The sequence below is a fragment of the Macrotis lagotis genome, chromosome 2 (genome assembly GCF_037893015.1).
Source record: "Macrotis lagotis isolate mMagLag1 chromosome 2, bilby.v1.9.chrom.fasta, whole genome shotgun sequence".
NCBI classification, from domain to species: Eukaryota; Metazoa; Chordata; class Mammalia; order Peramelemorphia; family Peramelidae; genus Macrotis; species Macrotis lagotis.
This window is the reverse complement of record NC_133659.1, coordinates 205,213,770-205,240,845: the sequence shown is the minus strand read 5'-3', so window position 1 is coordinate 205,240,845 and position 27,076 is coordinate 205,213,770. Positions and strand designations below refer to the sequence as shown.

The 27,076-nt window shown below is 44.9% G+C and overlaps 1 protein-coding gene and 1 long non-coding RNA gene across 3 annotated transcripts; one reads left to right on the top strand and one right to left on the bottom strand.

Annotated features, from left to right (window-relative positions):
• Positions 1 to 241: 241 nt before the first annotated feature.
• Positions 242 to 26,662, bottom strand: GRIN2C (glutamate ionotropic receptor NMDA type subunit 2C). 2 transcript variants are annotated; one of them, XM_074224624.1, is made up of 13 exons: positions 24,678 to 26,662; positions 23,840 to 24,269; positions 21,722 to 22,320; positions 20,095 to 20,209; positions 19,221 to 19,441; positions 17,273 to 17,441; positions 16,434 to 16,587; positions 9,972 to 10,097; positions 6,442 to 6,671; positions 4,951 to 5,111; positions 4,381 to 4,568; positions 2,313 to 2,545; positions 242 to 2,044 (listed from the first exon to the last, which is right to left on the bottom strand). In XM_074224624.1, coding segments are annotated over exons 1-13 (3,864 nt in total). In that variant the 5' UTR covers positions 24,680 to 26,662; the 3' UTR covers positions 242 to 808. The 2 variants fall into 2 exon arrangements, with proteins under 2 accessions (XP_074080725.1, XP_074080726.1); XM_074224625.1 differs by having other exon boundaries at positions 17,273 to 17,438.
• LOC141514122 (uncharacterized) lies at positions 9,924 to 15,389 on the top strand. The gene is made up of 2 exons (XR_012475949.1): positions 9,924 to 10,128; positions 14,782 to 15,389. It is a non-coding gene; the product is annotated as an uncharacterized LOC141514122 (long non-coding RNA).
• Positions 26,663 to 27,076: the final 414 nt, after the last annotated feature.

The window sequence follows — 27,076 nt, the reverse complement described above, 5'->3', positions numbered from 1 at the left end:
GCAGGCCAGTAAATCCTTTTTCAGAGGCCATCATCAAACCCTACTTCCTTAGCATCCCTATGACCCTGGTGAAGGCCCAGGGTGCTTTCCCATGGAGAAAGGTCAGGAATAAGGGAGGAAGAAGTGGATGCCTGAGACCTTGGACACTGCCTGGTGACATGCCTGGGGCTTTTTTGATGCCAGGAGGATACACACATTCTAAAACCTGGAGAAAAGCTATATGGTGTCTACCTTTGAAAGATACAAAAGGCAGTCAGGGACTAGTCTTTCTCAAATTATGTTTAATAACCCAGAGTCTGATGAAGAGAAAGCTTCATCTGGATGGAAGAGAAAACTCTTCCCACAGTCCTTTCTCTGCCTCCAGTCTCTCTCTCATTCCCAGGTCCAAAGCAGTTAAGGAGCCCAAGCTGCCTTGTAATAAGAAACCCAGAAACCCCCTTCTGGTTAGACCAGATATTCCTTTGACTGATACTCCCTCAATTCCATTCTTGCGGGGTAGAGAATGGGAAGATAGAAGACACATGGTAAGAAAGGGAGAAGGCAGCCCCTCCCTGACCCTCTCCTTCAGGGTCAAAAATCAGCAGGGTCAAGGGATGACCGTGGAAGATGTGGATATTGAGTCTGTATAACACTACTCAGCAGAGTCTGGGATGAGAGCTTGGTTACACCTTGAAAGATCCCAAATCAAGAGTCCCCTTGCCCATGACTGCGATAGATCCAAGAGGAGAATCCATCCTGCCTCCTGCTGGCTCTTTAGCTGAGGTTTCTCCTCCAGTAGTACCACCAGTTGGTGAGCACACACCTTAACTCACACCTCTGATTCTAAGCTGGAGACCCGTCTCCAGCTGCAGGACCCCAAGGGACTGTGTGTTCTGCAGGCTATAATCCCTGCCTCTTTTGACTCCCCCCACCCTCCACTATCCCTATAGCCAGTGCCCAACCCCCCCAGAGTTCTGCCCCTATGCTTTTGAGATCCCCAGGTCTCAGGGAGCCAGGGAGCTTGGTTGGCACAGGATGGGGAATGTGGACATAAAGTTCCCCAATGTAGTGGCAGAGGGGCACAGGTGTTGAGACAGTATTGTCTTTGTAGCACAGTGGGGGCACCAGGAGGTACCCCTTCCTGGCATGCCTCCCTGTAGGAGGGCAGCCGAAGGGACTGGGCCTGGGCCAAGCACTTCCATGCCATTTGGGCATCGGTGCCAGAACAAGAAGGGCTTCCCCTAGCCTGAACTGCCTGGGAAGAGCACAGAGCGGGCATCGAGGCTGCCGGTGGTGTCAGGTCAGGTTGAGAGCAATACTCGGGCATTGACCTTGGCCAGGAACCCTGGCGCAGGCATTGCCCATGAGACCAAGCTGAGCGGAGAAGTGCCTCCCGTCGAGCCAACTGATCAGGTCCCAGGAGAGGCAGGTCCTCAGGTTCTGAGGGCTCTGGGAAAAGTGGGAGAAAGGGGCGGCCTGTCCGGTCTGCCCAGAGGAAGGATCCATGGGCACAAGTAGATGAGAGTGGTCGTTCAGGAGGCTGGCACCCACCTGAGGCTGAGAATAGCTTGCCTCCATATCCTGAACCCATTCGTCGGGGAGACCCCTTGCTAGGGCACCCAGGCGCCTGAGAGATGTCAGACGGGGGTAGAGTAAGTGAGGCAGCGTGGGCAAGGGGCTGAAAGACCCTTTGAACCATCAGGTCTCCTGCTCTATCCTGGACTTTCTGAACATGGTCTCTGGGACCTCCCCTGGGGATTGAGGGCCATGCAGTCGGGACTCTGGTGACTTTTCCAGGCAAGCTTAGCGTTCCACTTTGCAGCAACATTTGGGGGTTTCGAAGGGAGAAGGTGGATGATGGAGGCTCACAGCGGTTGCCCCAACTCTCAATGGTGCGAGTGGCACAGTCCAGGGAACTTCCTACACCTGCTGTATTCACCATTTTCTTTGCTGCCTGGAGCATCTTCAACACGTTGGCCTGGGCAGAGCCTGCTGTTAAGTCTGGACTGGGGGACCTCATAGGGCTACTAAGGTTCTGTACCCCACTGAAGCAGCTGTAGATCCCCTGAACCAAAAGAAAGGGAAAAGGTAGTGAGGATGTTTGATGGGCACCAGTAGCCAAGCAAAACTGTGGGTTCAGAGATGTAGTAGAAGGGAGAGGACCACACACCAAGGACCACACCTCCTGAGTCGTCAGCCCTCAGCCTCTCCATCCAGCCCTGGGGATTGCTAGGCACCTTCCCAGGAGGATAGACTCCTTTTTTGTAAGCATGGGTGTGATGGGCATAGTCAGAGATGAGGGCAAAGCTGAAGCAATCCACATAGTTACCCACCCTGCTAAAGGCCAGAAGGAAATCCAGCCTTGGAGTGTGTGGCACAGAGTGTCGGAGTTTCCAAAAGACCAAGTGCTCCCAGGCAAAGACAAGCAGGGCCAGCCCCATGGCGACCAAGAGCATATAGAAGACACCTGCCATGTTGTCAATGTCCAATTTGCTGCTCATGACCTCATTCTTCTCGTTCTGGCAGATCCCTGATAGCCACACCGTTTCCAGTTTTTGGGTCTCGCCTGGAGGAGAAAGAGAAATCAAAGCTAGAGGAGGCTTCCTCAACCACCCCCTCATCTCTCACTTGTCTATCCAAGCCAACATGGGGGGAGGACAGGGAGAGAGAAAAAGGAAGCCATGAATTCTGGAATCTCAGAACTAGAAAGGACCCCAGAGGTCATCTGGTGAAACCTGGGCCTGAATATGGATCTCCTCTCCAGTTGACATGATGAGCGGCTATCAAGCAACTGCCCACTTCCTATAGAGGTAGCCATTCCACCTTCAGTCAGTTCTAATTATTAGGAAGGCATCCAAAATTTAGAATGTGCCTCTACAATTTCCATTCATTGATCTTGTCCTTTCTGCCTTCTGGGGCCAAACAAAGCACATGTAATCTTCTAGTTCATGGTAACATTCCTTCAAGAACTTGAAGACGCTGTACCCAGCCTATCTCCTCTTTTCAGTTAAATTGCTGTAAGTTTGAGCTCCTTCAGATTCCTATGGAAGGTGATTTGGCACAGTTCTGCCTACCTGTAATTGTCTCTGGGATGGTGAATCTCTGGAGCTCAGTTCTGAGCTGCAGCAAGGCTAAAGCTGATTAGCGTCTGCACTAATCCTGGCCCCGGGAAGTGGAGGTCCATGAGACTTCCTAAGGAAACTCACCCAGGTCAGACACCAAGCAGATCAAGCCCTCCATGTCAATCAACATGGGGATTTGAATGATTGATGCCCCCAAAACAAACTTCAACAGAAGAGAGGCCCAACAAAACATTCTAGAAACACTCTGTTGTTCAAGAAATAGTGTGTACTTATGCCCCCCCCCAAGTGGATTATCCGATCATTCAAATAGTGGAAGCTTCCCCAAATCTAAAACTTCCATTGACTTAGAAAAGCAGTCTGAGACTTCCAGGTCTTTTATATATATTCTGCCAGGGACCTTGCACCTGTGACTCAGAGCAGGTCTCCATTGAGTAACCACAGATAAGCCAGAAAAGTGAAGGGCCCAGAGATGGCCATAATATGAACACTACCATCTCTTCCTAGAGAAGTCAGCCTCAGAGGCAGAGGATCAGGAACAAGGAATTTGAAACTGGATGGAAGAGTGTCAGAGCCCACCTCAGTCCCTTCTGAACCAAGCTGACCCCTCACCCCCTCATCCTCACATTGTGCCTCAGAAAGGGGATCCTAATCTTCCTTTGGGTTGTGGACCCCTTTGGTAGAATAGGAAAGTACTTCTCAGAATGTTTTTTTAAATAATCTAATTGAAGAAAATGCTAAATTTCAACTAGAGGTTAATGAAAATAAAATTCATCTTTCTCTCATTCAAGTTCACTGACCCTGAAATTTATCCATAGACTTTGGGTAGACCCTTTCAGGAGTTAAGGACCCTTGCCCTAGATGTCTCTTCAGCTCCCTCCCTGTCTTTCATCCTTCCCTCCCCTCCTAACCATCCTTGTTCCACCCCCTCCACCCCCTGTTAGTTTCCCATGCCCCTCATGGCTTATTCTTGAGGGAGTAGAACTTAGCCATTAGCTCTGGGATTCTCATTTAAGTCACTTCAGGGGTACCCTGAGACTAAACTGCTATCCCCATGACCATAAAAAAGGTTACAAGTACTCCTGGCTCCCACTACCCTTGCCACGGAACCAGTATAACAGAGGAAGATCTGAAAAGTTAGATCAGAAAAGTTAATTAGGCAAATGGAAGAGGGACAAAGAATTAAGAGTTAGAAACCAGTGGCCAGTTGAGCACAGGCTTCTTAGCTGGTACCCAAGGAGCAAGCTTTCAGCATTAGTCTGCTAGGCAACTATCTCCTAGCCATATCCCTGATGAACTCTGGGCCCCTAGCACAACCCACCATCCCCCAAGAACTGTAGGAGCGCCAGATCAATGGCACGTTTCCAGCGGGAGTCCTTCTGCAAAGCGATGCCGTAGCCCGTGGTGGCAAAGACCTTGCCTGACCCAATGGTCACCAGCTTGCAGCCCTCATCTTTGCCCGCCATATAGTTGAGAACAGCAGCATCATAGATAAAGGCATCCAGCTTCCTAGAACCAGGAAGAACCCTCAGTGTCAGAAATAGAAACCAGAAGGTTAAGGCATCTCAGCCAGGTGGACACTGGCTAGAAAATGCCAGGAAAGGAGCAGGCCCTGGTACAAATAGGACATGTTCCTTCCCCTACCCCCCACTCCCTTGGTTCTTTCTTTCCCTGCTCCCAAAAAACAAGACTCTGCATCCCCCCTTCCCTAGGCATCCCATGGTCCACTCAGTTGGAAACTCCTCAGTCCTCCCACTCTGGGGTACCTCAAAAGACCAAAAAGGGGGGAAAACATCCCAAGGGGGCAGAAGAGTGGAAGATCAGATGCCAAGCCTTGGGAAGAAGATGGGGGGCTGAGGCTTAGAGGACTCAAAAAGCCAAGGTGACCCACCCCATCTTGAGACTGGTGAGAGCATCCTCCACCGAGCGCTGGTTAAACTTGACCATGTGGCTGTGCATATCTCGGTAGTTGCTCCGGATATTACGCTCAGTGCTGCCATTGGGCACCGTGCCAAAGCGGAATGGTGGGTACTGCTCCTGGGGCCGTTGGAACTGCAAAGGAGAAGGCACCATATTCATGTACTCCTCCCAAAGGGTGAACCCGGAAGAATACCCCGTCCAAAGCTCTGGTTCACCAACCATAGCTCCCTGTTTCTATCATCTCTTCTCTAAACTGCCTCTGAGATGCCCTGATTAGGGGAGAAGGTAGCTACCATATTTCTCTATTTATAAGACACACCATTTTTCAAAAAATTGGGAGTCTAAAAACTGGGAGTGTCTTATACAGTGGTTGCAGATTTTTTGACTTGTATTTCCTGCTTTTTCATGCTTGTCTTTGCAATCATTGTTTCACATTTGTTACTGGCACATTAGGCTACATTTTGCCACGTTCTGTCCAGAAATGGCTCAGAAAAGATTTTCATATTGTGCTGAATTCAAGTTAAAAATGATCTAGTTTGCAAAAGTGAATAGAAATCATGCTGCTGAATTTCAGTTTGGGCATCCTCCAACTGCGAAAACAACTGGCTATGGGAAAAAGAAACCCTACTGATAAGGCCATGAAAGGCAAGTCAGTCAAGTGGCCTAATCTAGAGAGGGTATTGAAGAGATGGATTGAAGAGCAAAGGGCCATTGGAATTCTTGTGTCCACCAAGATCATTCAGCATGAGGCTAGAAGAATTGCTGATGAAAAAGAAGTGACTGATTTCAAAGGAGAACACCACTGGTGCTTCAGGTTCATGAAATGGAATGGATCAAGCATGTGTCCATGCACCAGACTTGCCCAGAAGATGCCTGAAGGCTATGAGCAGAAGGTCTTTGAATTTGATGATAAATAAAACTTGAGTTCTATAACTTAATATTTTTTTTTCAAATTTAAGGCCCCGGGGGCACTAGGTGGTGGAGTGGCACTGGCCATGGGCACTGACCATGGAGTCAGGAGGACCTAAGTTCAAATCTGGCCTTAGACACTTAATAATTACCTAGCTGTGTGACCTTGGGCAAGTTACTTAACCCCATTGCCTCGCCAAAACCCCCCCCCACAAATTTCAGGCCCCAAAATTAAGGTGTGTTTTATACATGAGGGAAATATGGTAGGTTTTTGACCCTCTCACCCAGGCCAGGGTGAATTACATCAGGGCAGGGAACTCTGGATACAAAAGGCTCCAATGCCCCTTTGCCCATGATCTCTCTCCTGAACTGCCCCTATCTGGATCCAGTGACATAATTGGGGAATGGGGTGGAGATGGACAGCTCAGCTCTGGCTTCATCTGATTCCCACACCTTTCCTCTCCTAGCCTTCTTGTCTTTTACCCTGATCCCTCTCTACTCCTCCTCCTCCCTTTTGTCTTCCACCCCTTCTGACCAGGATCAGTCCCCTCACCTTCTTGTCACTGAGGCCAGACACAGTATCGATGTACTGCTCCTGAATCATGAAGGCTGCTAGGTTGGCGGTGTAGCTGGCAAGGAAGATGACTGCGAAGAAGGCCCAAACAAGCACCATGATCTTGCTAGTGGTGCCCCGGGGGTTCTCAATAGGCACCGAGTTGTTGAAAACCAAAGCCCACAGCAGCCAAATAGATTTTCCAATAGTGAAGGAGGGACCCCCAGACTCTATGTGGAGGAGGGGGAAGAGTAAGAAATCAGTGGGATGGGGACCAAACAGCAACTCCTAAGGAATTCACTTCACTTCCTCACCCCTTCAGCTCTGGGCTGTCTGAGGTTTTTTTTTTGAGGGGTTGGTAGAAAACAGAATTATGGAATTATGAAATTTAGAACTGGGGGAGACTATTAAGATCAACCCCCACAATTTGCAGATAGATATTGGGTTATGGCCAATTCAATGAGTTGAATTATTCTGATTTTCTTTTTGAAATGATAGGAAACATTCTATGTGATGTTTCCTTCTATTCCCTTCTCCACTTTGGACAGGGAGGGGAGATACACCTCTCACATTTTTGGTTCATGGACAGCCATGAATAATTCGCTTAATCTCTTTGAGTCTCAGGGTTCTTAAGTGTAACAGGAGAATAATTATTCCTTGCATTTTCTTCCTTGCAGGGCTATAATAAAATGAAAAACAAATCCTTTTTAAATCTTAAAGCCTTTAAACCTTAGAAATGAGAACTACTATTAAATGTTAGAGAAAGAACTTGGCATAATGGATAGTCCTGGAGCCAGGAAGTGCTATCTGGGACATATACTATGTGACGGTGGTGGGGTCACTTATCCTCCCTCTGAAAGCTCCTCAAGTAATGAATGATCTAAGACTACATGTGGCAAATTAGGTACTTATTTACTTTAGGTGAAGTTTAATTCTGGGAATGCCCTACAAAGATTCAGTTTTCTCCAACAACACCCCCCCCACCTCCCCATATCAAACTGTTAGATAAATAATTATTAGTAATCTTGGAGGCTTCCTAAGAATGAACTCTCTACTATGAGGCTGGATATCTTTCTTTTCTAATCATCTTGCTCCAGTTTTATTGTTTCTGATTTTGCATCATTTCCTCTTCCCTATTGATAGGGAATAGGGATAGGTGTATAACCTCCCAGGTGTGGAAACTGCCTCCACCAGTACTCTTTGTAACTTAAAAATAAGAGATGAGAAAGATAGTGAGAGAAAGAGAGAAAAAAAGAGAGCAGGCATTGAGAGGTTAAGAGCTCTCAATGAGAGAAAATCGCTGAAGTGATTTGCCCGGGATTCACAGTCTAGGCCAGAACAGGGCTTGAACCCAGATCTAACTGACTTTGGGACAGGCCTCACTATCCATTCCCAGATGCTGACTTTTTTCCTTAGCCCTAGGGATGTGATCTTGAGGTCCACAGAACATAGTAGCAGACCCAGTTCAAGGCACTGGTTCCATGATAGAAGGTGAAAATTAGTTCAGGATTGAACTAATAATCTTGGGAGGCTTTGTGCCTGGAGATGGAATATGTGATGGAGAAAGTTTCAAAAACTAATAAAAGGTGGTCCTCCTGACCCTCCTCACCAACAGTTAGCAGAAAAACTTATTCTGGGGGAACCCAGCCAGACCTGAATCCTCTCCCCTCATCAAGAAACTGGGGGTGGGGGAGAAGGTGTACAGAGTGCAGGGACCCTTCCAGACTCTCTGAGGAAAGACTTGTGAACAGCCTGGTATTGGAAGTAAGGCTGTAGAGAATGTACTGTTTGGAGGTCTCTGGTCCTGCAGTGGAAGGGCAATGTCCCCTGAAGCTGCTCCCTGAGGTGGAGGGGAAGCCTAGGATTCATAGATACTGCTGAAGGGGTGGTGCAGATGGAAGATGAACCTGGAGGCTAGGGAACCTGAAGGCTAGGGCAGTGAGCCTGGCCCTTCCTTTACATGAAGACACAACTCTGGTCAAGCCCCCTAGCCCTCCCCTATTCCCCACCATTGGTGTTAACATTGCAAAGTATTGAGAGGAACCTCTAAAATTCCCTAGTTCCACACTAGACTCTAAGCCATTCTACTCAGTTATGACTCCTTGCCTCTTAGGACCCTCCCTAATCCCTTTTAGACCAGAGTGTCTCTCCCCTTCTCTCCCCTCTCCCCTCCCCTAGAAAGCCAGCTCTAGGCTTAAAATTCTTGCTTTCAAGCTGATTTTGGAATTTGCTTACTGAGTTCACTGAATGGCACCATTATGCCTACCTCCCTCTTAGTCAGTCAGGAAACATCTTCACATATAGGGCTAGCTTGTGGGAGCTCTAGTGATTAAAGTCCTGAATTCACCTATGTAAACCTCAATTCCTTCTCCTGTAAAACAGGCATGATAATACTACCAGTGCCTGCCTCCCCAAATCCTCCCAGAGACCTCTAACCATACTCTACAATACCAAGGGTCTTTGGACTTTACAGATTTAAAAAATCAATATATAGATATCTGCCCTTCTTATGGATTAATGACCCAAATCCCTCTCCTCCCCCAAAGTGAAGGAGAAGAGAGAATCATCCCAATACCCCAGAAGAATCAGAATAATTCAGCTCATGGCACATGAAGTTCACAAAAGACACTCTCCCAACCTTATGCAGCCTTCACCCTTGGTGCTGCCCAGCTGCCCACCTTCTCTCTCCCCATTCATTCTCAGATACAGGAGACTTCATGCGGAAGGATTCAGACATATGATCTAGGCTAGGATCTCATTTCTATGCTATTCACTTCTAGGCAAGAGATTCAAGTCTACATTTAGGTTCTCCCTCATCACAGCCCTACATCCACCACAATCCACCCACCACCCCAGTTTCTCTTCTGTTCAGTCCCTGCTCTCTCCTCCCTTGGTGTTTCCAATAGTAGCTGACCCTTTCCCTCACTGTCCCCTTTACTGCCCTGGTCCTTCAAGTCCCTTCTTCACTGGTTCCCTCCCACCAATCGACAGCCTCATTCATTAGCCTATCCCACCTCCAACCCCACTAATCTTATTCACTAATTGACCTCACTTGGACTCTTTCACTCCCCCTCATGCCCCCCCCTTTACTGGGCCTTATTCATTAGCTTCTCCTCACTTCCCTAGTGGAGACAGTGGTTCATTTTTCATTAACCTCTCCTACACAGGTCCAACTGTGGAGCCAGTGGCTCCTCCATTGACTCCCATCCCACATTGGCCTCCCACTTACCAGCCTGCTCCTTTCCCCTTTAATTGACTCCCAGTTCTCCTTTAACTAGATCCTACTTGCATTGGTCCCTCTTATGTTGACTCTTCCATCACTGACCTATTCACCAGCTTGTCCTTTCTTGGTAACACACCCCTCCCCACAAACTGACCGCTTCTTCATTGGTTCTACCATCTTTAATAATCCCTGACTCCCATTGGCTGGATCCCACAGTGTTCTGAACTGACCCCGTCTTCAATGGTCCCTCATTAGCTTCTCTTCTCTCCTTCCTCACCCTGGCTCCCCCTTCCTAGGGGTCACTCACTCTTGCCGCTGGTGAGGTTCTGGTTGTAACTGACTGGACTGAAGTATTCGAACATGAAGACAGTGAGGGCTACCACGGTGAGACACATGACAAACATCATGACCCACACGGCTGGGCTGTAGGGCTCTGAAAAGTAGAAGGGCAGAGGGAAGAGAAGGTAAACAGAGCCTCCTTAATTCTGACTCCCTCCCTCACCCAGACTCTACCAGCACCACCACCCACATACTCACCCTACATCGGATGGACAAGGCAGGGTCCTCCTGGCCCTTCTCACCAGAAGTGGGCAGGGGCACTGCTCTAGTGGAAGCCCAGCCAGGTCTGAACCCTACCCCAACTCCCAGAAGCTAGGGGAGAAGGGGTCCAGAATGCAGTCTGGCTTTGAATAATGAGGGCTTCCAAACAGCCTGATATCAGAAGCAGGGCTGTGGTGGATGCCCAGGATTTGGAGGGCTCTAGGAGGCTTTTCTCTCCCTGTACAACTGAGGCATTACACCCCCTAGAACTCCATGCATTTTCATTCTCTCTTTAAGAATAGGTCTCTTCCCCTCCACCTTTAAATGTACAGATTGTCCAAATTTAAACATGTACACATGTTTAAATGTACACACACACACACAACACACACATTTCACAAAACCTCTTGAAAGAGTAACCTATCCTCAATGCCTCCATTGATTTCTCTTGAACCCCTTGCAATCTATCCTGCCTCTTCAGAACACTTAACAGCATCCCTAAAGCTACCCAACTAAATCTGTCCTCTCCAACAATTCCAGTAGTAAAGAAACCTTTTCCTCATCCTCCTGAACTACTTTGTGATATGAATCCCAGAGAATTGATTCACCTCTTTGCTACACATGATCATTTTTGCTCTCCTATCTTTTTTTTTAGTTTTTTTTTGCAAGGCAATTGGGTTAAGTGGCTTGCCCAAGGCCACACAGCTAGGTAATTATTAAGTGTCTGAGGCTGGATTTGAACTCAGGTACTCCTGACTCCAGGGCCAGTGCTCTATCCACTGTGCAACCTAGCTGCCCCCTCCTATCTTTTTGACTGCTCCCTTTCCCTCTGCTGAGAGGACAAAGTCTCAGGTTTTTCCCTCTGGGGAATGCCCTATGACTTAAGTAAATCTCCAAGGTATAATTTTCAACCTTTTGATTATCCCCATCTCCATCCCACCCCAATAAGGAATTAAGGTTTTTCCATTTTCCATTCTCAAAATATTAACTACTACCTCAAGGTAGATGCATGGCATAGTACATAGAATACTGAGCTTGGAACCAAGAAGACCTGGGTTTGAATCCTACTTCAGACATTTATTAGGTGAGTGATCCATTTAGCTTCACTGTGCCTTAGTTTCCCAATTTGTAAAATCAAGGGGTTGGACTCCATTGCCTCTTTGACTGTTTTGCACTTTAAACCCTGACTTCTTTTGCAAGCCTTTATCTCCAAATATCTCTGATATCTCCAAACAGCCTAGATATCCTCTAGATATTTTCATCTATTAAAAGATTATAGACTTAGAACAGGGAGATATTTTAGAGGTCCAACCAATTCATTTTACAGATGAGAAAAATGAGGGCTGAGTGACAAAGGTCTCCCAGGTAATAAAAGTAGAGAGTCAAGATTTGAAACCTAGGCCCTCTGGGTTCTGATCCAACCCTCTGTTCTAGCACCATTACCTCAAACTTCCTTAACCTTCTTCACTTCAGTCTGTCCAGAAGGTATTGCTTCTACCCCCGGAACCCAATACCCCTCCATTCCTTAGCAGACAGTTTCATTATTATAAGAAGTCATCAGCCAGTGACCAACCTCCTATTGATCAGTCTCTGCAAACTTAATTTGGTCTTTGGATAACCAGACCTGAACTGGAAGCCTTTCTACCTTTTAGTACCTACCAGAGTTTGTCTTCTCCTGGCATATCCTTCAGAGAATCACCATGCCAATCCAATCCAACCCAACAAGCACTTACTATGTGTCTACTGTGTGTAATTAAGAGGTCACTGGTACTTGGAGAGGGCAATTTCAGTTGACTAGTGAGATCTGAAGTAGATTGTGAGGGACTGGGTCAACACCCATAGGAAACTTTTTCTAGGAATTTGGTGGGGAAAGGGAGGAAAAACATATTAGGATCAGGGAGAAGTCAGATTAAGCAAAAAATTTTTTTAAAGAATGGGGTGATTTGGGCATGTTTTTAGGCTATAGAGAAGTAGTTCCTGACCTTAAAGAAGTTATGGTCTAGACTCTAGTCAGAAAGTTAATAAAATATAATTAGGGGTAAGAGGGAAGGTACAAGGGAGCTGGGGGAGGGGGGATTAGGAAGGGTGTACTTGAGTTGAAGGAAATTAAGACCTCTAAGAGGCAAGGAGGGTAAAAGGAAGTAAATTCTAGGCATGGGAGACAGTCCATACAAAGATCTAGAAATGGGAGATGTAGTGATATGTACAGGGAACAGTAAGAAAGCCAGTTTGGTGAGCATGAGGGATAACAATATTGAATAAGGTTGAAAAGGTAGGCTAGGGCCAGGTTGTGAAGGATTTTTAAATGCCAGAGGAGCCCATATTTAATCATAGAGATAATAGGGAGCCATTGGAATTTAATGGATAGGGCAGTGATATGGTCAGCCCTGTTAAAAATCTCTTTGGTAGTTATGTGGAAGACAGATCAGACTAGAGACACTTGAAACAGGGAAACTGATTGGGAGCCGATTTAAATGGTCTGTATGAAGCATGATGAGGGTCCAAACTTGGGTAGTGACTGTGAGTAGAGAGAAGGCATAGTATTTTCAAGATCTGGCAACTGATTGAATATATCCAAGGCAGCTTGGTGACCAAGAGTTCAAATCTTGCCTTAGACATTTGATAGTTGGTGAAACTGGGCAAGTCACAATCTCTGCTTCAGTTTTTCTCATCTGTAAAATGGTAATAAGAGTAGCAACAACCTTCCAGGGTTCTAAAATGAGATGCAACCTTAAAGGACTATATCATATGGAATGAATGAGAGTGTAGAATTGAAAATGACATTAAAATTGTAAAACTAAAAGGATGGAAGTACCTTCCACTGAATAGGGAAGTTTGGAAGAGGGGTGAGTTTGGGTGGAGAGAAAATGAATTTTTTTTGACATGTTGAGTTTGAGACAGTCTGAAAAGACTGGTTTTGAAAAAAACTGGTATTGAAAAGCAATACCCAAAGGCAACTGTCAGTATTCTAGGAGATAGATTAATTTGAGCCTCCTCAGCATAGAAATGATTATTAAGTCAATGTGAGCTGATGATAGCACCAAGACAGACCACAGGGATTCTCTTTTGTTTGACACCAGAGGTCCATGGGTGGAAGTTGCCAGATTTAACCCAGAAGTCTGATTCAGCATCCTAATCAAGAGAAACTCTCTAACAATTAGAGCTCTTCAAAAGTGATAGCTTTAGCAGAGGTCAGATACCCACTTATCCGGCTGGGTTATAGTAGAACAGGTGGCTGTAGATAACCCCTGAGGTCCCTGTGTCTTGTGTTATTCTTCTGTCCCATAGAGCCTTCAAGGTTTAAAAAATGGTGGGTGGTGGGTGAAGGAATGATGGTTGATTGAATGAATGAATGCTATTGTTCAATCAATTCAATAAGCATTTATTAAGTGTGTACTGTGGACAGAGCATTGCAAAAATCAATGATGATGATGATGATGATGATAATTACACATTTTTATGGAACTTTAAAGATCATAAAGTACTTTTCTTACATGAAGCAAGTACAGCAAACTTTACTCATCCCATTTGATAGATAAGGAAACTGAGGCACAGAGCATTCATGTTCATGATAGTAAGCGTAAGGGCTAAGGTTTGAACTCATCTGATGTTTTTTTGACCTGAAGTGGTTTTCCCACTGCAAACTACTCTCAAGGAGTTTAATCCAATAGCAGGATTTTTACACAAATACCTCTTATAACTATATATATTGAATGTATAAATGAGTATTCAAAAAAAAGGCCTTTGTAGAGTCTGAGTGGGAAAAGTATAATACTGACTTAGAAGAACAAGGAAGACTGTTATGGGAAAAGTAGATTTGCAATGAATTTTAAGGGATGGGTAGGAGTTCTACAAGCCAAGATATTCCAGGAATAGGGGACCATACATAAACAAAAGAGTGAAGACAGGCAAGTACAAGGTGATCTGGGAATAGAAATCAATTCAGTTTGACTGGAGTGTGGAGCTTGGGAGGGAAGAGAAGGCTGGAAAATTGGAGTAGTGCCAGATTGAGGAGAACTGAGGCCAAGGACCCAGCCTGGAGTCTGAACAGGACTAAGGAAGACACTGAAAGTTGTGAGCAGAGGAGTGATGCAGTATGTGTAATGAGGGACTGACCCATAAGGATACAGGTCTTAGAGAATTCATAACATCCCACAGGGAAGGTGGGTGAACTTGCTTCCAGGAATGGTATTGGAGGCACCCTTCCTCCAATTCAATGCATTCAAAGATAGCCTATTTCCAGCTGTGACAAAGGGTCTTTGAATTGCTGCCTACCAGAATCGAATATAAATAAAAAAGGCATAGAAGGTCTGGTCAAGAATGGCCTCTCTTCCCCTCCGTTCTTTCTTCTATAAAAACTTCCAAGTGGGGAGAGAGGAAGCAGCAGTGAGGGGCACTGCCTGAGCTGCCTTCTTTCTCCCCACCAAGCTTTGAAGGGAGAATTGGGTCCTTTTCTCAATTTTTCAGGTTTCTTTCTTCCTTCCCTTACTGCCAGGGCTGGACACTCTCCTTAAAGGGTAAGCAATGCCATCTGTGTTTTTGATGACTCAATGGTATCTCTTCTCTCCTGATCTTAGGTGAATGAGTATCAGGAACAAAATGGACTGGATTACTACCTTACAAGCTTTGGGAGATTGGAAGAGGCACCAGAGGATTAGCCCCTGGATTCGACAGCAGAGACAACCAGTAGCCATGAAGCCAAACTCCAAATGAGGAGCCACTTTTTATGCATGCTCCAATATCCATTCCATTAAACAAGCTCACCTACCCTCCACATGGGTTGGTACCAGGCTAAGCATGCTATGCCTTCTCTGAGCATACCAGAAGGAGGATTTAAAAAGAGGATTCAGAAGACAGTGAAAGGTGCAGCTAGGTGGTCTCAGACACTTAATAATTACCTAACTGTGTGGCCTTGGGCAAGTCACTAAACCCCATTGCCTTGCAAAAAAAAAAAAAGACAGTGAATCAGGGATGTGTATTGAAGGAGCCTTCCTGTGACTCAAAGCATGCACAGGTATCCTAACTGGTTTTTTTAATATTTTATTTTTCTAATTACATATTAAGATGGTTTTCAACAATCACTTTTTGTAGGGTTTTTTGTTTTGTTTTTTTTTTGGTAAGGCATTGGGGTTAAGTAACTTGCCCAAAGTCACACAGTTAAATAAATATTGTCTGAGGCAAAATACCCACTGCATCATGTAGCTTTGCCCTTCCTCTTATTTTTTTGTAATACTTTGAATTTCACATTTTTCTTTCTTCTTCCCTCCCCCCACACCCCCACCCCAGAAAGCAATCTAATATAGATTATACCTATATAACTATGTTAAAATCCTGACTGTTTTCAGAGTGGGCTGGTCCCCTGTACATTTGTGTAAGTGTTAGTCTGGCTGTGACATGAAGGATGTATTGGATGGGGGAGGGAGAATCCTCCTTAGTCCCTTGTACAAAGAAGCTGTACCCAAAACGTCTGTTAACCTGAGGGTTCCAGATGCCTCAGATAAAACCTGCCCTATTTCCGATTTGTCCTGGTGGGCCTAGATAGATAGGGAACAGTATCTTTCTGACCCTCAGCTGTCCAACAACAGACAGGGACATTGTCTACTCTACTCTTCTTGATCCCAGTAGACAAGATTCAATGAACACCCCAGAGCTGTGGGAAGAAGGGACCTCAATGACCTAGTAGGACCCTGGGCTACTCTAAGGAGGGTGTCCAGCCCTGGCAGTAAGGGAGGAGGAAATAAATTGAATAACTAGAAGTGACCTCAGAGATCCTCTATTCCAAGGATTATTAACCTTTTTGTGGCATGTACCCCTTTGGCAATCTGGGGAAGCCTATGAACCCATGATCTAAAAAAGTTGTAAAATAATTTAGGGAAATGCTGAATTTCAGTTAGAGATTAATGAAAATCAAGATATGGGATGTTTTGCCCATTCGACTTCACAGACCCCCCGAAACCAACTCTCATGCTCAGAATCCTACTTCTAGTCCAACTCCCTAATTTGACAGATGAGAAAAATTGGATCCCAGAGAGTTAAGGTGACTTCAGACAAGACCACTCACATAGAAATAGTGGGATCGGAAATCAAGCTCCAGCATCTTTTACCATGCCATGATGAGGGGCATCGGCTCCTGAGAATTTCCCCAGGACCATTTCCCTCCCCCAGTGCTACTCCCACCCAGGCTCCCACATGTCGGCCCTGATTCCCTCCCTGCCCACTCCTAGCTCACCCAGGAAGGCAGAGGGCGAGACGGTGCCATTGCTCCGGGCCACCATGACGCTGATGCCCGTCTCCACGAAGGGCACGGAGAAGTCAACAATCTCCGAGCGCTCCTCGTTGATGGTCAGGGAGCCGATGGCCATGTCTGCCCGCTTGTAGTACACCTGGGGGAGGGGAGTGGTGAAGGGAAGGATCCAGACCCAGCTCACCTGGCCCTATCCTCAACCACCCCCACCCCAGAAAAAAAACAACAGAATGAGGAGAAAGCCAGGAAGAAATCACAATGAACACAGGAGACAGGAGACCTGACAGCCCAGCCTCAACCACTCAGTTCAACATTTTGCTGGCTGGGTAGCCCTCTGGCCTCCCCCATCCTAGGAAACATGATTCCAGGAGCCTACAAAAGTCATGGGGAGAGGAGGCTTCAAGGGCCTGGAAGGGTCTTTGAGTTACTCAATAACATAAATTTTATATATATATATGGTACCTATCAGTGCTAAGTGCTTTATAAATATACCATTTAATCCTCACAACCACCCTGGGAAATAGGGAATATTTTCCCCATTTTATAGTTGAGGAAACTAAGGCAAACAGAAGAGGTTAAGTGATTTGTCCAGGGTCACAAGGCTAGAAAAAGTATAAGACTACATTATAAGGACCTCAGTTTTGAGCTGAGGAAAGACATGGGCAGATCTGTGCAGAATGTGGATAGGAGAGATGAAAAAGATCCACAAAACTTTTTTTATACATAGATGTTCTCTAAAGAAACAACAAATTGAAGTGAGTTGACTGTGCCAGGGAAGTGCCAGGGACTTTGCTGATGGGGGTTGCAGTCAAGGCCTTACCTACCTCACCAATCATGCCGTTCCAGATGCCCCGCACCTTCTTGCCATGCTTGCCATTAGTCACCAGGTACAGGTCATAGGAGAACTTGACCCCCTTGGCCAGTTTCTTCAGGATGTCGATGCAAAAGCCTTTGCAGCACAGTTTGGTGTAGGAGTCCCCAGGGCCATCACTGCTGCCACCCCCCCCAGCATAGACCCAGTCAGAAAGTCAACCCCATTCTCTGGCTCAGGCCCTGCCCCCAGCCAGTCCTACCACCCAGTTCTTGTCCCTCTTGATTTAGTACAAGCATGTTTGTTAGCATGCACACATACAGACATACACATTCTCCCCCCACACAAACACACACTTTCAGAGATTGCTTCCTTCTTTATAAAATGGGAATAAAGGGAATATTGTTGGCAAAGATGACAAAAATGGTAACAGAGTCATGGGAATATGGACCCTCTAAAACATTTTTGGTGCAGTTGTGAATTGAATTATACAAGAAAAGTTAATAAAAGGTACATATCATTTGACCCACCATTGGCAAATATCCCAAGGAAAAGTGCCATATAACCAAAATATTCATATCAGCATTTTTTTTGTTGTATTAGAAAAACTAGAAACAGGTGATCATCATTTGGGAAATGGCTGATTAAATTGTGGTATATATATATATATATATATATATTTAATGAAACAATTATGCCACCAAAAATGATGAATATGGAGAATTTAGAGAAACTTGAAAAGTGTTAAAATAACTAAACTGAAAATAAATTGATCCATGAGAATAAGCTACATCATGACCCTAATAATTAAGAAAAACATTATAGGTACATCAGCTCCCTAATCGATGAAGTGACCAATTAGAACTGTTAATGGTCAAGGACGCCTCCCATAAGGCAGAGAGGTGGTCACTCAGTGCAGAAAGAAGTATATACCATCAGACATAGCCAATATAAAGGGAGGTCTTGGAACATTTGGAAATGACAAAAACAAACAGCAAGAAAATATTTTAAAAATAAAATGGTGTTACTTTATAAGAGTTCTGATATCTCTTCTGGTTTGAGATTCCTTTCTCTCTCTCTCTCCTCTCTCTCTCTCTCTCTCTCTCTCTCTCTCTCTCTCTCTCTCTCTCTCTCTCTCTCTCTTTCTCTCCCTCCCTCCTCACTCTCTCTCTCTCTCTGAAGGACCATGGAGTATTGGTGTAGTTACTGTGGTCACTGTCAAACTCTTAAATCTCAAGAATAAGGTCTGGCCTTTGATATTATCCTCATATGTTCAAAGCTTTTTTCTGAACCAATCTCCTGCTTTTCCCTATTTAAGATGCCTCTGGACCCCAGGGAGGGTAATAAATACAGAACTGGGCTTAGGGAGCCAAAGAACTGGAGAGATCAAAACAATGAGACTCTGCTACAGGCTCAGGTACAAATAGCCTGCCAATATGAGAGTAAAGGAGCTTGTTTCAGGGAATCCTGGGAAAGGGGAAGAGGAAGAAGGGCAAGGGAGGAAAAAACCCCACATCCATCCTTAATCTTGACTTTCATGAATCTTATTCTTACCTTATGATTTAGAATGCTAAAATTGGACTTAGAAGACATTTGGTTCCCATCATTCCCCTCCCCTTCCCCCAAATCTCAGTTTATAGATGGGAAAATTGAGTCACAGGGAAGTGATTTAAGATCATTCAATGAGTTAGAACATCAGAGCCCCACAACTAGAACCTGGTCTCTGACTTTACTGACTTAGTGGTCATCTCAATGTACCTGGGTAGGTCCACCTAACTAGATGGACACACAGTGCCACAGTCCCCAGAGTAGTCTGGGTACACCCTCAGGAGACATGAAGTCCAAGCATTTGGTTTCACCCTAAATTGGTCTTTCGAAAAGCCCCCCCTAAGATTTTGGCATGTACTCCATGGCCCTCATTGCCCATGTGTGTCCATCCATGCACACTTGCATGCACGAACCTGCCAAACTTGTCAGTGCGGTTGCTTTGTTTTCGGCAGGGGACGGTATTGGGGATGCAGCCTCCCGTACTGGAGTCAGGGCTTTCCACTATGACAAAGGGTCGTTCCTCCAGGGTGGCCACCGTCAGGTGCCGGTTGTCAACCACTGGTTGTAGGTAGGCGCCATATCTGGGCCATACAGGGTACTTCATGTGAATGATGCCCTGCTCCCAGCGCCCCACCTATGACAGGGCAGGAATCAATATGGATCCTCTTCTTCTCCTTCCTACACTAATTCCTCATCCCTGGAAGATACATTGGCCAAGAGAAGCCCCCCCCCCCCCCCAGGAGATCAGACCATTGTATTGGGTGTCCTAGGAACAGGGTACACCTGGATTGTCCCCTTCCAGAAAAATCTAAACTTTGGCCCCAGGGCCAAAGGAACAACCCTTACTGACTCCTAATAGAACTCTGTTATATTTACCCCCAGAGAAAATGAAAATGGAGAAGTTTTCTTCTGGGGAATTTCTGGGGAAATTGTGAAGAGAGCATGTTCCTTCAATTGAGGTCTGGTGAGGAAGAAAGGTTAGGAGCGCAGGAAGGGATTCTAAGAAAGGCCTCTAGAGAGGTAACAGCAGAGGACTATACAGAAATTCTATACTAGCAGGACCTCAGATAAAGTTATGGGACATATTAAATGTAAGTGATGGGGTGGTGGGTTGAGAAAATATTGAAATAGCTAAGACCTGAGGAACTAGATAAGCAGAACTGGAGATAAGGCTATCTCAGGAATTAGCTTACTTCTGTTAGGTTGAAGAATCCAGGGGCTGGGGCAGGGAAAGGGAGGAGGGGGAAGGAAACTTTCAAGGAAACTTTTCTCTCTCTCCCTTCTCACCATCTCCCAGAGCCGATGCCGATTGAGTGAGATCACCACCATGGTGGGCCGCACCAAGTACCCGCCAGCACTGAAAGAGAAATCCCGCTGCTCCCAGGTCACGTTCAGCAGGTGCCTGACAGAGGAGGGAAGGATCAGCTTGCAAGATCGTCTTCTGCAGATGCAAAAGACCATCCATCCATTCTATCTACAGATCTGTCTACTGAAGCACTTCTCCTGCCATCCCATCCCCTGAAAATGATAGGAGCTCTAGCTTGGGGCTCCATCTCTTCTCTTCTCTCCTGAACCACTTTGTTTCCCAACACTTCTAGTTAAGTGTGGTTACTGATTCAGTGTCCAAAAAAATCAGGCTAGAATGGTGGGCAAAACCTAATAAAAGAAAATCTATTAGGGAATAGATTCAATTCAAGAAGCATTCATTAAATGTAGGCACTATGTGTACAGCACTGGAGATACAAAGGAAAAAAATGAATTTGTCCCTTGAAATCTGCTAACTGAAGGATGTTGCTTCCTTAAATGTAAAGTCCTACCTTTGGGTTCAAAATATCACCTACAGAAGAATAGAAGTTGGAGAAATAGCTAGAATCAGAAAATTTACTTAAAAAGACCTCAAAGGCAATCTAGCCTTAATTATTCCCTCTGCTACACTGTCAGACCTCCATGGAGGGCCAACACTCTGCTCATTTCATTTGTGGACAGGAAGTTTTTCTGTTACAAGTTCAAATTATATCTTTTAGCAAGTCCTATTCATTTCTCCTACCTAGTTCTTTTCTCTCATGTCTTCCATTTGACAGTCCTTTGAATACTTGAAAATAACGCTCATGGACCCTCTATTGTCTCTCTCTTTAAGACTCAGCATCTCTAGTCTCTTCTGTTGATCTTACTATAGCATGGTTTCAAAGAAACATAGGCAGCTAGGTACCACAGTTTATAGAGGGCCAAGCCTGGATCAGCAATATCTGAGTTCAAATCTGATCTCAGATACTTACTAGCTGTGTGATACTGGACAAATCACTTAACCATATTTGCCTCAGTTTCCTCATCTATAAAATGAGTTGGAGCAGGAAATGGCAAACCACTACAGTATCTTGACCAAGAAAAACCCAAATGAGGTCATAGAAAGTCAGACATGAGTGAAATGACTGAACAAAGAGAACCAGTCAGATTCTCCTGTCCACACTTCAGCTTTTCCACCAAGGACAGTGAGATATAGAAACTGTGCCATATTGAAATTGAAGGAACTGGATATTATTGGCCTGGGAAAAAGAAGACTCTAACAGGACAGAACTAGAGGCAGATTTTTGGTTAACATAAAGGAAAAACTTCCTAACAATCAGCTTCCATCAAGATGGTTTGTCTCTCCCTCAACACTTTCAAAGGTAGACTAATCCCAGGTCCCCTCCAATCTTGAATCCTCTGATTCTAACTCAGAGGAAGGTCCAAAAACTCATTTTTTGAAACTCAAAAGCAGAGCTAGAAAGATTCCTGAGTATTTAGGGATTAACCGATTGCAAATGAGATGCAAACCAACATGCAAATGAGCCCTAATTCTGATCCATACTTCATTGACCCCTCTCCACCTCCATCATTTTTTTTTCTTGGTATGCACATGGCAGAGGATGCTCACCTGTAGAAGGCTTCTCCAGAAGGACTGATAGGTTCAACAGGAGCCTGGCAGTCACGAGCAGGAGCTGGCAGGTCCCCATGGTACCGTAAGTAGCCATGGGCCCCCAAGGCCATGATGGCCACCCCATCTCGGACCTTCTGTCGCAGGCTGAGGCGCCAACTTTCAGTCACCACACTGATAAGGCCCACAGGGAAGACAGGGGGTGGGGCCTCGGTACTGCCCAATGCCAAGCTGGGCACCACCCACACATAGCCCGGTCCCACCAGACCTTCCTCCTCAGCTACTGCAAACAAGAATTCAGCCTCTTCCCTAGAGCAGTATGCCACCAGCACCTGGGCATCCAGCTGGCGTAGGAGGCGTTGGACACGGGAGCTGGGGCTGCCGGGGCTCAGTTCCAGGGTGAGGATATCTTGCAGTTCCCAGCCCAGGTAGCTGGCCTCAGTGAATGAGCGGATGCCCTCCAGGAAGACAGCATAGCCAGGGTGGAAGCTGGTGATGACGGCAAAGGAGCTCCAGTCATATTCCTCTAAGACCTTGAAGATCACCTGGATCTGCTGCTCAATAGATACCCCCAGCTGCAAGAAGAATGAGCCAGGTTCCTGCCAGGAGGGGAGAAGAAGTTGGGAAAGAGCAGAGACTCTCTCTGCTCCCAAAACCCAGGGGTCACCCTTTTCCTCTTGCTAGCCCTGAGGTCAGGGGTGGATCTAGGAATTATTTCACCTGGGACAAAAGGAGTTAAGAGGGGACACCAGTTCATAGTGGCACCCAGGGAATCTGTGTCTCACTAACCTGTACCTAATTTAACTAGGCTATGACCTGCAATTTGACTTCTTCATCCTCTCTCAGGGTCTGTCCCTCCCTGCAGGGACACAGACAGCCAAGGACTGTGAGGCATGAGCTATAGGGGATACCACCCCCTGGACATTGGTACCTAAGGAAACCTAGTTCCTCTACCCCAGTTACACTGTATCTGAGGTTCTAGCTTTCTTTCTTGCCTCTCAGCCACTCCTCTCCAATTCTCACAACCTTCTGCAGTGTAAGAATTAGTGGACACAAGGCTAACCCAGTCTGCCTCAAGTTCAGACAGCATAATAATTAAGGACAGGTCTTTTATTGGAGATGGCTATTTAGGATATGTACTAAAAGATATTTGTAATGAAGGGAGGTTTGGGAAATGTACTGAATGGAAAGTTTTGGGATAAAAGTTATATTCAAGACCCAATAAGGGACACTGGGCTAGTTCTGTGAGTTTTGGGACCCAGCAGGTAAAAAGATATGCTTATTTATCTAAATATAGTGAAGTAAGAAATGGTAAATGTGATGAATATAGGGAAGCATGGAAAGATCCAGATAAATGGATGCAGAATGAAGTAAGCAAGAAAAACCACAAACAAAATAATGATATTAATGCAAAATGGAAAGAACAACCACACACCAGAAACCAAAAGTGAATGTTGGAAAATTTTTAAAAAAAACACATAAACATGGCACAAAAGAAGAGCTATGAGAGGGTCCTCCCAAACCATGCCTTCAAAGAGGTGGGAAGTTCACACATGATGCACATTTTCAAATGTTTTCAATATATATATATTGGTTTCACTCATTTTTTCCTCTTTTTGTGTCTTTAAAAAATACCATTTGTTATATGGGATGGCTCATGGGTAGAGGGACCCTAGGAAAAATAATGATCATGATATTAAAAAAATAAAACTTTTTTTTAGAAAAATATGAATATAGTGAAATTCAGTTTTCCTTTAGCCTGGACTGGTAATCATTCTTATTTCTCCTTATGAAATAGGAAAGTCATTAAGAGTTTTATTAGTCTTGTCCAATCTCCCCTATCCTGCCTTCCTTTTGCCCTCCAAAACTTTTATTTTCTCCAACCCCAATTCCTCTCCTCCAGAGGTCTCCTAACTACTACAAAGGACTTCAGTCCTTTTTGCTCTCACCTCCCCCAAAATAAAATTTCAGCTTCCCGATTTCCATGCCTGTGACTCCTTTTCAGTCCCAAACTACCCTAGATTTCCAAATATGCCACTCCTCTAAACCTCCTGGAGACTCTTATTCCTCCTCAAACAGCAAGCAAGGTGAAGAGGGCAGAAGGGGATACCAAGACACCTTTGGAGTAAGGACCACAGCCGAGCCTCCACTGATGCTGATGATGGGCACGTGGGTCTGGGAGGAGATGAAGTCAAGAATCTGTGCCACAGCCTCAGTGCCCACGTTGTCTTCAAAGACAATCCCATGGACATGGGCAGAGCCCAGAAGCCCACAGATCTGGGTGAGAAGGGTGCTGGGGTTGGTGTCATTGACCACCACAGTGATTGGCTGGATCTCCAGTGGCAAGTCCAGGAAGTTCTGGGGGGTGAGTCGGGCCCGGGCCAGTATCTGAGCCTGGGCCTGCAATGGAGGTGCTGAGCTGGCAAACACCACAGCTACTGTCACCACCTGTTTTCCCCGGCCAGGCCCCACCCCTGCCCAGGCGCCTAGGAGGATGGTCAGCAGCAGGGCCAGTCCCAAGACTCTACCCATGTCCACTGGAGAATTCCTGTAGAGATACAAAAACAGAGAGACAGACAAAGACATGGAGAGATGGAGGGAAATAGAAAGATGAAAAGAAGCAAACACATCCAAAGAGACAGGAAGAGACACATTCAGAGAGAATAAAAGACAGGGAGACAGAGACAGAGCCAAGAAGACAGAGACAGAGACAAGAAAGAAACAAAAAGAAGACAGAGACAGAGAGGAGACAGAGAGAAAGACAGGGCACCTCTTAGAGACATACAGAGATAGAAATATAGATATAGAAAAGGCAGAAAGAGACAGAGAGAGAAAGGAGGGAAAGGAAAACACACACACATACCTCAAAAAGAGAATAAAAACAACAACCAGGCAGAGATGGTGCAAAGACAGACAAGGAGACAAAATGTCAGTTATAGGCCCTGAAGAGACTCACATCAAGGTGAGGGTTGAATGGGACAAGGAACACAGGAACAGCCGGTAGGTCCTGAAGAAGAGAGAAATCTAGGCAGGATCACAAGAGCCACGACAAAATAACACCTGAGAACCCTTCAAAGAGGTGGGAAGTTCACACATGATGCATATTTTCAAATGTTTTCAAATTATTGACATACTATGATGAGCCTAATATACTATGAGGTTTACCCATTGTTTATTCTCTAATTAAAGTCCTACCCAGTGCAGAAATCTCTCTCTGGATTGACCATCTTAGATGGTCATCTAACCAGTACAGTGACAGGAAGCTCATTACCCTACCAGATAGGTCTTTTATCTTCTGGGTGACAGTAATTGTTACAAAGCTAGGTGGCACAGTGGATAGAGCACTATGCTTGAAATCAGGAAGACTCATCTTCATGAGTTCAAATCCAGACTTCAGACCCTGATAGCTGTGTGACCATGGGTAAGTCACTTGCCCTCTGTCTGCCCCAGTTTCCTCATCTGTAAAATGAAATGGAAAAGGAAATGGAAAGCCATTCCCATTCCAGTATCTTGACAAAGAAAACCTCAAAATGGGGCCATGAAGCCTTCAACAAGGCTGAAATGACTCCACAATTGTTACCAAGCTTTTCCTTTTAGACCTTTATATTTATAACATCATTCTCAGGCTATATTTGTCAAATGTTTAATCAGTTCATCCTTAAGAAACTGCTGAATTTATTTAATTTCCAAGTCCTTGCCCACAAACCAAAGGTTCCCTCCCCTTGTTTTAGACATTGGAAATCTGTCATTGGTCTTCCTTCTAGAGCCAGGTATAGAATACATATAGATGTGCTTCTTTGTGATGTTCCTTCAAATAATGAAAGCCATCTCTGGTGTTCCCTTCAGCCAATTTGTTTATTGGTATCCAAATTGTAAGACATATATTTATAATCTAGTACATAATTCCATAAAATTTGAAGGTTTGTGAAAGACTATGTGTGTATATATATATATATATATATATATATAATATATATAATATATGTGTGTGTGTGTGTGTGTGTGTGTGTGTGTGTGTGTGTGTGTGTGTGTGTGTGATTTGGTCCTCACCACCAACCAGTGAAGTTGTTCTTATTGTTTTATCCCATTTTACAGATAAAGACAGGTAATGTGATATACCTAGGGAGTATTTGAACTTCAGTCCTTCTGATTCTCTGAGAAAACTGATGTAGCTAGAGATTAAGTGACTTGTCCAGGGTCACCAGACTAGCTAGTGTCTGAGGTATGACTTGAACTCTGGTCTTCCTGATTCCAAGTCCAAGTCTAAATCCAGTATCATTATCAACTGTGCCACTTAGCTGCTTCAGAAGTCTGCAGGAATTTTAGGGTAGATTCATTAAAGTTCTTGAGTGTTATTTTCACTATAACCAGTTCACGTCCTTTTATCATCGGTCTGATTTCTTTCAGACTTATGCCTCTGCCTGCCTTGTTGGAACTATTTCTTACTAGAAGGACCATAGATCAAAGGAAACAAGCTTAATCTGAGACTGACCAACAAAACAAGTTTCTTGAGACCCTTAAACTGACAATGTAAATAGATCCTGGAACTGTGAAATATGACTAGCTGCAGGCAAAACTGTGATTTAAACAAAAATGATCTAGGTGGCATAGTCAGTGAATAGAGCACAGGACTTGGAATCAGGAAGTCCAGAGTTCAAGTCATACCTCAGACACTAGCTAGTCTGGTGACCCTGGACAAGTCACTTAATCTCTAGCTATCTCAGTTTTCTCATCTGTAAATTGAAAGGGTTGGATTTACTGGCCTTCTACCTCCAAATGAATGATTTTATAATCCTATAAACTCTACTACTCTATGACATTCCACAGTTCAGTACTTAGCATAGTGCAGGACCCAAAGTCAGTGCTTAATAACTGTTTATTGACTGACCATTTTTTTTAAAGATTTTATTTATTTTGTTTTATAATTTTTCCCCTAATCTTACTTCCTTCATTCCACCCACCCCCCCCCCCACTGACTGGCCATTCTTAACGTTTTCCCTCACTGATCTCTCACTCTTTTAGCAACATTTTCCCATACCCTCAAATTCTCTGGGGCTCTCATTCTTTCTCAAATCTTGTTTTCAGAAAAGGACTGGAAATTCAGTTACACCAGGGTGGAGTTGGGAGATGATAGTTTAAAGTTTTATTTCTCCTAAAATACTGGTATTTTAATTACAATCAAAATCTTAAACTGAAGGAATAAAATCCTATTGATAGCTTTAAAACATCAGTAAGCTGAGTTAGGGGAAAATTGGTTTTTGGGGCCTGGGGACTAATGGAAGGAGTTTGCAGATCTCTGTCCTCTGTCCTCTGTCCTCTCTCTCTCTCTCTCTCTCTCTCTTATGCGTAAACATT